The sequence below is a fragment of the Lutjanus erythropterus genome, chromosome 20, assembly GCF_056507025.1.
Source record: "Lutjanus erythropterus isolate fLutEry1 chromosome 20, fLutEry1.hap2, whole genome shotgun sequence".
Classification (NCBI taxonomy): Eukaryota; Metazoa; Chordata; class Actinopteri; order Lutjaniformes; family Lutjanidae; genus Lutjanus; species Lutjanus erythropterus.
The window spans coordinates 8587406-8598689 of record NC_139336.1 but is presented as its reverse complement, the minus strand read 5'-3'; the positions used below and the strand labels follow the sequence as shown (position 1 = coordinate 8598689).

Genomic DNA, 11284 nt, shown 5'->3' with positions numbered 1-11284 from the left:
TGGAGCAATCAATCTTTGTGAAAATACATTACAGGCACCTATATGTTGTCTAGACAAACAACACAAATTCTCTGCATTTTCTGTTGAAAACTGTTGAAATTTGCCTGAGTGCAGCTCTGCTGACTGCCAGAGCCACAATGTGAAGCCATCTGTGGTTTGTGAGTCAACATGCAGCTCAACAGGGTTGTGACTTGGAGTCAGAGGTTGTGATCTTGCCTCCTGGGTGATACTGAACTCGTGTGCTAATGTTCTTCTTCCCACTCAAAAAGCCCCGCCCTGATCCATTGCTGTGCAGCAGCTGTAATTACAAATGTGGTTTTTTTTTTAATGCTTTGAGCAGCACAAATAAAGTCCCACTCCCTTTCATTGTATTGTGGTGGCAGTTTTAGAGTAGATATCTTGAAATCTCTACACCAGGGATACTCAATCTTTTTTTTTTTTTTTTTTGCCTTAGTACATTGAAATTCTTTATTTTCAAATCATCTGACTTAGCTTGATGCAAGAACTGACAGATAAGTCAGATATTTTTCTGATTTTAATAACTGCAACTACATTTTAGATATAAAAGCTTTGGTATTACTTGACAGACTTTTTACAACGGAAGCTCTTTCAACATTCAAACGCTGTAATGTTTGAATGATTCATAAAAATATTTGAGCTCTTGCACGTTTCTGTTGAACTTCTGTTTAACTCCTTTTCCTTCTAATCTTACCGTACTTGGCACAACCTCAAAGGCAGTCACTATTACTAACACCCTCACCTATTCCACTTATTTGTCACCCCTTCCTGAGAAAGCCTGTGTGAGACAATTTACTTTCATTTTGAAAATGGCTGGAGGCCCCCCAGCACCCTATCGTTCACCAGATTTGGCCCCACAGGACCTGGTTGAGTATCACTACTCTACACAAAACTAAAACTGCTGAGCTAGACACCTCTAATTCAGTGAAATTTCTTTTTTTAATATGATAAGGGTGAATTAAATAGTTATCATGTAACTATTTACAACTGGGTGTAGAATATCGTCACCTGTTTCCTTTGTACTGCATCATTGTTTTTGTTGAGAATTACTCCTAGGTAAAACTGGAATGCTGCATGGCAAGTCCGTCGCTCACAGGAGGTATTTACAGACATCAGTGCTGATCTGCTGATAGTTGTTATTAAAGGAGGGAGGCAACTAATGGTTTTCATCAAACATCCAGTTGATCCAGTGAGTCTCATCCCCAGAAAATGTTCAGAAATCTAGTAATACCTGCTGACCGTATCCACCTGTTTGATGTGGTTTCACGTCCAACTGTAATCTAGTCATTGGTACATCACACACCTACAGAAACACACACCCACATACCAAACAAACAAACACAAATCATTCTGTACATCTGTACATCATTAATAGAAGGCCTATCCTAGCTTGAACTTTAGCTGTGGACCTCTTATGTAATTTAACTTCAGCTAAAGAACGCAAACAAAACTAAATATTAGGTAAATCTGTTGCCTATAATATATCTGCTCTCTGTTAGTTGTACTTTATGCAGCTATCATTTACACCAAACTTTAATTTTGTTGGTGGAAAGCTTGTGCAATATCTATACTTACCTATACTACACCCAAAATTACTTTAAGTACATTTAAAAAGTGCTTCACATTTTGTGAAGATCCACATGTCCAGTTTGGGATTTTCATACCTTCAGATATTTTGAGGGACTAATTTCTCGTTCACCCACTCAGGCAATGTGTTATTGTCTCAGATCATTAAAACATCAATCACATGGTGAATTTATAAAATATGAGACAATGAGGCAATTATAGTTACAAGACATTAAAACAAGACCAAGAGTAAAGCCATGCTAGGAGCTCTATAAGGCTGTGCATAGGCACAGTGGACACATGAGGGAATTAGCTTTTCAGGACTGTCTGTCAGAAAGCCAAGAACGTTTGCTGCAGAGAGGGTTTTCTGGTAAAATTATGGTCCACACTTTGAGCAGATTGTGGTGGTCGTCCACCTGAGAGATTGGGATTCGACTCCCATGGGAAGCACATTGTTGACTAATTTCTCAACTTAGGTGACTTATTATCTTCAGTTTTTGAGCTGAAGAGCTGAAGTTTTTTGGATAAAAAGTACTATAACATTCATTTCTCAACCAATCTCAATGAGTGGTGTTGCATTCAAGGGTGCAATGGTTTACATGGAGTAAAAAAAAAAAGTTTGTAACTTTCTCCATGTAGATCTCTTGAACCTTTGAATATAACCCCAAACATGGTAACCATGTAGTTTTTGTGCCTAAACCTAACTAAGAAACTTAGTCAAACTTAGCCAATTTGCAACCTTTCATCAGCATTAATCAGGTGTTAAAAATGTCTTTTTGTCCACATCAGATACTGCTGCTAAAGGATGACCTCTGCATCACAATCAGACGCTGAGGAGCAGCGACATTTCGTCAGTGCATGACAAGTTGGGATGACCACGTGTTCGAAAAGATTTGTGTGGACACTGATGCTTTGAGTTATATCCTAATGTTAACATAGACTACTTGCAATGACAATGCTAAACATTGATGTTTAGCAAGTACAATGTTTAACATGTTCACCATCTCAGTTAAACATGTTAGCAAGCTAACATTTGCTGAACAGCACAAAACTGAGTATGTACAGTCAGAGGATTAGTTACTACAATTCATCCTGAAGGGGACATGTCTGTGGCATGTCTGGCAATCCATCCAATAGTTGCTGAGACATTGAACCAAATATCAACCTGACAGCATCAGTCAAAGGATCACCACAGTCATGAGGATACTTTGACTGAGAACCATGAAGGTCTCCACTAAATCTGGTACCAATTCATCCCGTAGATATATAGAGAATTCATTAGAAAAGTGAGAACTCTGACCTGCTGGTAGCATGAGAAGAAAAGACAGAGGATCACCAAAGTCAGTATGATTCATCCATGGAAATCTGTTATTACATGGCAATCCATGTAGTAGTTCCTGCAATATTTTATTGTGGACCAAAGTAGCAGTTCAAAATACATTAAAAAATAAAGCCAGGTATAAAAAAATAAATAAATAAATAAGAATTAGCAGCCATTGTGGAATTATTGACCCTCTGGGCTCATAAAAACTTCCTGAAGGCCCTTTAGAAAGCACTCTTGTCCAATTAAAACAAGGAAATTTTTTTAATACAACAGCACTTTGTGATTTGGGGTCCCTGGAGGCCCTCAGTGGCCCTCGGCCCTTTAAGCAGCTTATCTTGCCTGTGTCTTTGGTCAGCTCTGAGCGCACAGCACACACTTAAACACACCATCACAGAGTCCCATGCGACCACTCCTGTTTCTGTTGGAGTTGTCGAATTTCTGCCCTCGTGCCTGATCTCAGAACAGCTAACCTGATGGAAACTGAGCATAATGAGCAGCTTCTCATCTCTAAATGTGTTCACTGAGCTGCAAGATCCTCTGCTCAGCAAACAGCAGTCACACACTATCAGCAGATGGCTTCTTTGCCACAAGTAGGTGTTCATCACTATCTCTCATGGGAGTTTATGTCTATCTCAGCTGTACCTGTGCAGTGATTTGAATTATTGTTTTTTGTTTGTCTGATTTAAGACATAAAGGACAAAAGGAGGTGATCTTGGCTGAGGAGGTTAATTTAAATGTTTATACATACATTAAGGTTGTAATATGTTAACTGCTTGGATTGTGTTTTTCTCAATTAAAGAGAAGTAGCCATGTTTCCAAAAAAACAATCAGGGGTGTGAAGCATTTGACTTGCCATGAATGTCATGAATCAAACACACATAAACACACACCTACACTTATGTAAGGCCTCTGAAATGTCATTGCGTAGATGACGTGTGAGTATGTGTCATCAGCGTGGCAATTTGCATTCCACTTAAATACAACAAACAGGTTTAGGCAGCTCACAGTTGTGTTGTAGACACCTGACTACACGTGAAGACACCTGTAACACAGTAAGTATTTATCTCTATGTGCCTTATTAGATTTGGTTTGTTCAATATTATTGTGTGTTCTGATAAATACAGCTCTCATAGTTTGAGTAATGTTTGTCAAATGTCTTTTTGTTGTTGTTGTTGTTGTTGTTGTTTCTTACATGATCAGAAGAAGAAAAATTGGCCTTAGCCTATTGATCTGTATTAAATGACTAATCTAGTGTAGAACATGGATGAATGAATAGAAAGACTTAGGACATAAACAATAAAGCTGCATTGTCATATCATGTAATAAAAACATCATCTCTCATTGAAGATGAGTATGGCATCGGTGTCAAAAAGCTCCAGCCTCAACAAGGCTGTGCGCCAACACTACATGAGCCTGCCTCAGGGGGAGAAGTGCCAGGTCACCTATATCTGGATCGACGGCACCGGGGAGGGACTGCGCAACAAGACCCGGACTCTGGACAGTGAGCCAAAAAGCATAGATGGTAAATGGACTCTTTTTTTTTTATAACTTATTACTGCCTGGAGTGAGTAGCAGTGGGAATTATATAGAGTTGAAATGTTGAGAATATTGTCCAAACACTGAGAGAAAAAGTCAAAATGTTGAGCTTAATGTTGAAATGTTGAGAATAAAGTCAAAATGTTTAAAGAAAAAGTTAGAAAATTAAGAATAAAGTCAGAATGTTGGGAATAATGTCCAAATGCTGAGAGAAAAAGTCAAAATGTTGAGAATAAATCAAAATATCAATTATCTTGAATTGACATGTCAAGAGAAAAAGTCAAAATGTTGAGAATAAAGTTGAAATATTGAAAGAAAAAGTTGAAATGTCAAGAATAAAGTCAAAATGTTGAGAATAGCACTCAAATGTCAGGAGAAAAGTTGAAATGTCGAGAATAAAGTCAAAATGTTGGGAGAAAAAATCACAATGCAGTGAATAAAGTTGAAATGTCAAGAATGAAGTAGAAATGTTGAGAATAAAGTTGAAATGTTGACTATGATGCCCAAATGCCAAGAGAAAAAGTCTAAATGTGGAGAATAAAACCAAACTGCTGAGAGAAAAAGTTGGAATGTTTAGAATATATTGCAATGTTGAGAGAAAAATGTTGAGAATGCCAAGAACACAATTAAGACTGTTTAGAATTGATCTCTCCACTTTTTTTTCTCTCTTATGCCTTGTACCAATACTAAAAGTTCAATTTTATTCTCAATATTTTAACATTCTTTTTGACTTTAATCTCAAGCTGCCTAATGCCCGGCCATAAAACTCTTCTTTGGTGTACAGATTACAGAATGATCAAAGCATTTCACAGGTTTCCTGACCGATGTTTATCGATAAGTGAAAGAACTGCTCGGAAAATAGATATGAGAATCAGCTATCGAGAGGTTGAACTTGTTTGACTGCGCAGCTCTGTTGTCAGGGAGGACCATCATAGGAAGGGTGGTTTGCACATGGTACACATCACAGGCGTACGAGCATCCTGGTGCAGCCTCAGTGATATGCAAACTCAGAGAACAAATATCAGTCACTGTTTTTTCCGCAAGACAACTTTTAAAGGTGTCTTACAAGTCATCTTTTCTTCCCCCTGAATGTTTTGATGATAATCTTTTGGGTAAATTTGTCTGGTCAGATATTCCTGAGTGGAACTTTGATGGCTCAAGCACATCCCAGGCCAAAGACTCCAACAGCGACATGTACCTCATCCCAGTCCGCATGTTCAGGGACCCGTTCACCTTGGACCCCAACAAACTGGTCCTCTGTGAGGTCCTCAAATACAACCGCTTACCTGCAGGTACATTGTTCACATTTCTGTCCACTTCATTGTCACAATCCCCCTCAGCAAGGTCAGGACAAACACGCTGTACTGGTTTGTTTTCATTGTCTAGAAATGAACCATCGGGCAGCCTGCAACCAAGTGATGGAGCAGATTAAAGAGCACTGCATGTGGTTTGGCATGGAGCAGGAGTACACACTCTTAGGAATAGATGGACATCCTTATAGTTGGCCTGCAAATGGATATCCAGCACCCCAAGGTGAATCAGCAGTCATTTTTCTCTCCTCTTCATTCACTTCCTTCATGTCGAAGAAATGTTGATGAAAAGGTTCTATTGTTTGATAAGGCATACTTTATAAAGGGAACATGAGTTGTAAATAATGGCTTATTGATAGTTAATGAGTATTTACTTAACAGAGCAGCAATGAACCAGTTGTTAAAAAAAAAAAAAAAATGTAGAAATCCAAAATAATGACTCTTTTCAATCCTGGTGAATTTAAGAGTGATAGAAAGATAAATTAAGTAATGATGGATGAGCCAAAAGTCTTTTTACAAACCTGCAATACAAAAGTTTGCATTATAGCGTATCAATATTGATTTTATAAGTATTAATAATTTTTAGGTAAATGCTATTAGCATTGTCTGTAGCATTGTCCAACAATGCTATTTGCATCCTGGAAGTACATAACCAACACTTCTATTTAGACCCCCATGGTGGAGATGTACCATGATCTTTTCCTAAACATAACCAATTGGTGTTGTGGTCGAAACCTAACCAATCTGCAACTGAAAATAATCATTTAAAAAGGCAGATGCTATTAGCACCCAGGTGTCAGTAGCCAACAAAGCTATTTGCACCCAGGGTGGACTTGCCAATGTGGCTATATACACGCAGGTGTATATACTAGCTTAGCATGACAGAGACAAGCATCTATTCATAGTCAGCTATTTGCATGTAGGTGCAAATAGCCGATGTTGCTATTTACACCTGCACGGCAGAAATAAACCCTGATCTTTTCCTAGTTGTTTCCTGGACCTAATCAAGTAGAAGTTACATATAACAGTATCATATATACAGTTATATTAAAACTGAAAGTAATAATTTGAAAAGATGAAAATAATGAGTCCACACCGACTTCTAGTTTGATGCAGTATTCAAATCCCAGACTCCTCGGGTCGGAACTCAAACCCAGTCTCCCAGAGGAGAGTCCTGTGTTTAACCACAGCCCATCCTCCTCCCTGCAGTGATTTTATCACACTATATAGCTATATGGGCTCAGGTGTAAAAAGCCAAATAGCTGCTGTGTGACTATTTTCACCTGGGTGCAAATAGACACTTTTATTTTTTTTTTAATTAAGCATTAATATAGCCATTAATCGCAACTGATGAACCCTTTATTAGTGCTAGATGATCACAGATACAATGTCTTTTGGTACAGGTTTGTATTTGTTTTGTCTTAACAAGCTTCCCATCATGTCATCCACTTTAAGGACCTTACTACTGTGGGGTGGGGGCACAGAATGCTTATGGACGGGACATTGTGGAGTGCCACTACAAGGCCTGCCTTTATGCCGGGATCAAAATCTATGGCACCAACGCTGAAGTTATGCCATCTCAGGTAAGTGTCACTGTTACTCTCATGCACAGTAGATAGAAAATGCTCTCATCTGGGTGTTTTGCTTCGCAACTTCCCCTTGATATTTCCTTATTTTCCTCTTTTCTCTGTCACTGCTTCTTCCAACTTCAGTGGGAGTTCCAGGTGGGTCCATGTGAGGGCATTGAGATGGGCGACCATCTGTGGGTTGCACGCTTCCTGCTGCATCGCGTGTGTGAAGATTTTGGGGTTGTTGCGACACTGGACCCCAAACCAATGAGGGGCAACTGGAACGGTGCTGGGTGCCACACGAACGTCAGCACCAAACAGATGAGGGAAGAGGATGGACTGCAGTGAGTAAACATTTCCTTTCAAACTTCTAACAGTCATTCATCATTTCAAATGGCGCACACTGAATAATTTAGGTTTAAATTATCCCAGCCAATGAATTATTAATTACACACGTTTATGTATTTATGCATTTTGTCTTCCAAAACTGACATTTCCCCATCAGGATGTTAAAGTCAATTCATTACTGCAGCACTGGTTTTCACTTGATCGAGAAAGATTTCTGGTAAAAAGTATCACTCATAGTTGCTAAAACATGTCACTATTTATGATTGTATGATGGCAAATTTTGCTATAGACTGACTTTGAATTGTGATTGTTTTTGATTTAGTCTTAATACAATATAATTACACACAATGCAATTTTTAAAAAAAATACTAAGAACAATGAAAAAGTGTAATGAACTGTGCTTTACTTTTTTGTCTTTGTTCTCTTATTTTGGCCATTTTTCATACTTGCAGTGATATAAACTTGTAACTTAAAGCAGCCATAATCAATATTTTTATACTGACAATACATCACACGTGAGAAAGGATTCATTCCTACTGTCAAATCAGAGCAATATCACAGCAACTTTTAGCTCATTGTTTTGGTTTTCTGGCCCCCAGTTTCAGCTTCCGTTTTGGGTCCGTCTCACCCCTCTCGTTAGTATTGTTTCCGGCCGCAACAGACAGCTCTTTTCTCTCAGGAGGTGGTGGAGACTAAAAACTGAGCTAAAAGGAGATAGTGCTAGTGTTGCTTTGTATCTGCTGAATATGTAAATAAACAGCTGTTTGCTAACAAGTTTTATTAACTAGTTGATGTCAGTTTACAGCATGTTTCTGCTACCCCAAGTAGAAAAAATTTTTTTTGGTGGTAGACACTGCAAGTCCATACATTGGAAAATACTAGATAGATAATTAATAGATAATTAACAGTATATGATCTACAGCATAGTATTATTATACTTAGTATTCATATATTGATGCATGACTCCCACTGCCTGATGAAGTTCTAAAACTTTAATCATTCAAAGTTTTTAAGTAGAAACCACTGATCAACATTCACTGCAGCAACCATTTCTAAACTGTCTCTGTTTCCTTTACTGACAGATACATCGAGCAGGCCATCGACAAGCTGAGCAAAAAACACTCGGAGCACATCAGTGTGTATGACCCCAACGGAGGGCAGGACAACAAGAGGCGTCTCACAGGCCTCCATGAAACCTCCAGCATCCACGACTTCTCCGCTGGAGTGGCCAACCGAGGCGCCAGCATCCGCATCCCTCGCCAGGTGGGCCAAGAGAAGAGAGGCTACTTTGAGGACCGCCGCCCCGCAGCAAACTGTGACCCATACGCCGTGACGATGGCCATTGCAAGCACCTGCCTGCTCAATTCAGAAGATAAAGTAGAGAGCAAGTAGAAGAAAGATGCCAGTTATGTTGCATTATATAGAAATATACATCTGCCTCTCAATTTACCTCAGTTGAATACTTGAAAAAAACTTCTCCCTGGAAGATGGATAAATGCAGATTTAATATATTATTTATCAAAGTTAATATAGGCTACATAACCATGTTCACAGACAGGTACTTCTGCGGTAACAGTCCTCAGAAATTAGGAATTTTGTACAGCAGCTTTGTCTGAGGTGAAAGTAATGTTATGAAACACTTAATTTTTCTTTCTTCTGAGCCTTCATGCATATGCTGCAATATATATTGTAATATATTAAATATATTAATATATGGATGATTGCTTCTTAAAACTTCCTCCACATGTGTTTGGGTGAAGTGAAATAAAGATAGTGGTGCTGCACTTGTCTTGCTCATTTGTTTGCAAAATATCAGAATAGAAAATATTAATTTTTTAAAACTCAAAATCACAACAGGTTCAAATTAAGGAAACATGCTAAGTTGAAATACTGGATTCTTCAACAACAATGCTACAGCCAGCATGTTCTCAGTTGAAATTTTCATGACTGTCTGGAACGTCTTATTAGTTTGCTGGTTTCACGTTTTTCAGAGTAAAAATTATTGCCAAATGTTCACCGAATGAGTAAGTATCTGTTTATGAGTTGTAAGAAATCATTAGTAATCTTTTAGAAGGAGTAGATGTTTATATCGTTTAAATTGATAAATATGTTAATGGAGTCTGTCAGGCAGTAAGGCAGACAGTCACTGAACTCAAACTCCAGAGCGTGTATTTTCAGAGCAGTGGGCTTTTTCATTCTGAATAATGGGCTTAGCTTTACATCGATAGACAACTGACGGTTATAAACGGCTGATCAACTTACACTGTAGGACTTGTTATTTTATCTACTGGAAGGGCACTCTAGGGGGCACTTTATCACATTTTATCTACAGGAGGGGCTTCATCATTGGTTTTGAACACTGGGCCACTCTAAATGGCACTATACCACTTTTTCTCCATTGAAAGGGCATCCTAGAGGGCACCTTGTCATGTTGTATGTCCTGGAAGGGTATTTTATCACATTGTCTTGGATATTGGGCAAATGCCCCACTTGCTCCCCCTTGAGTCCACCAGTGGCACTACATGTAAGAGGAAAAATATGTATTTTTGATTTTGGGGTAAACTGTCCCTTTAAAGCTTTAATGCCTGTGTTCTTTGATTACAGTATAAATTGATTGTGAGGTATTTGCTGTGGGTTTGTTGTTTTTCAGTGTGGCACAGTTTCTCATCTTGTTGTTGCATCTATGAGATAATTTTTTATTAAATGTCCAGCAAAATATCTGTAGACAATCATCTTGCCAAACCTGCAACAGCAGTGTTACTGATGTAAATGGCTTCTGGCAAATGTCCACTAGGTGGAGCCACTGGCATAGTTCTCACCTCACTGTGTGTCACCATAACTCCACATTCAAACAATTGTAATTCACCAGTCAGAGGCACCTGACAAAAGGTCAGCGTGTCAGATCATCTGCATATTGCTTTAAGAAGGAAAGGGAGGCATCAAACCACAAAAACGACAACATATAAGATGCTTGGAGGCAGAAAATACATGAATGAGGTGTCTAGTCATTATACTCTCAGTGCTGCTGGCATGGGTTCACCTCAGCCTGATGCTCAGTGTATTTGACATATGGCATTAACATCTCATCCTGTTACTTCCTGTCATATGATCCTCTCACTTGCAGGCCCGCAGTGTCAAAATGACTCATCATTCAATCTGTTGGAGGGGAGCATTTTGCAACATGAGTAAACAAAAAAAAAAAAAAAAAAAAAAAGGGATTCTTTAGACCGGATCAGATGCCACCGCATACCAGATTTCCATGGATACAGGCAGTAACTTGGCAACCGTGGTGTTTGTCTGTCGTCATGGAAACATCTGTCTCACAGCATTTACCAGGAATATTAGCAGCATGGTGAGGTAAGGACAAAGAAAGAGACAGAGAGCGCTCCATTAAAATGTTTGTCTCTGTTTATTTTCATTTTCTGTCCTCTAAATGCAACATGTCCATGATGGGAACTGTGACCATTTTACTGTGAGATCTGTATGCACCACAGTCACAGTTACACAGTCACCAGCCGCTGATGCTGCACATTTCAGACAGGAAGTACAGTCAGAGACAGGAAGTATACACAGAGATTGGAAGCTTGAGTGTGTTACAGAAAAATGCCAGCATT

The 11284-nt window shown here is 38.8% G+C and overlaps 1 protein-coding gene across 1 annotated transcript; it reads left to right on the top strand.

Moving 5' to 3' along the window:
• The first annotated feature begins 3836 nt into the window (after positions 1–3836).
• Positions 3837–9454, top strand: LOC146308154 (glutamine synthetase-like). The gene is made up of 7 exons (XM_084745724.1): positions 3837–3960; positions 4256–4430; positions 5575–5736; positions 5831–5977; positions 7210–7337; positions 7467–7666; positions 8753–9454. Exons 2-7 carry the CDS (start codon positions 4256–4258, stop codon positions 9060–9062), a joined length of 1122 nt encoding a protein of 373 aa, XP_084601850.1. The 5' UTR covers positions 3837–3960; the 3' UTR covers positions 9063–9454.
• The last annotated feature ends 1830 nt before the right edge of the window (positions 9455–11284 follow it).

Excerpts from the sequence above, each read along its gene's own strand:
- LOC146308154 (XM_084745724.1), top strand. The coding sequence starts at position 4,256 with ATGAGTATGGCATCGGTGTCAAAAAGCTCCAGCCTCAACAAGGCTGTG. Across the intron at positions 4,431-5,574 it reads TGAGCCAAAAAGCATAGATG|ATATTCCTGAGTGGAACTTT; the intron begins GTAAATGGACTC and ends TTGTCTGGTCAG. Across the intron at positions 7,667-8,752 it reads AGGGAAGAGGATGGACTGCA|ATACATCGAGCAGGCCATCG; the intron begins GTGAGTAAACAT and ends CTTTACTGACAG.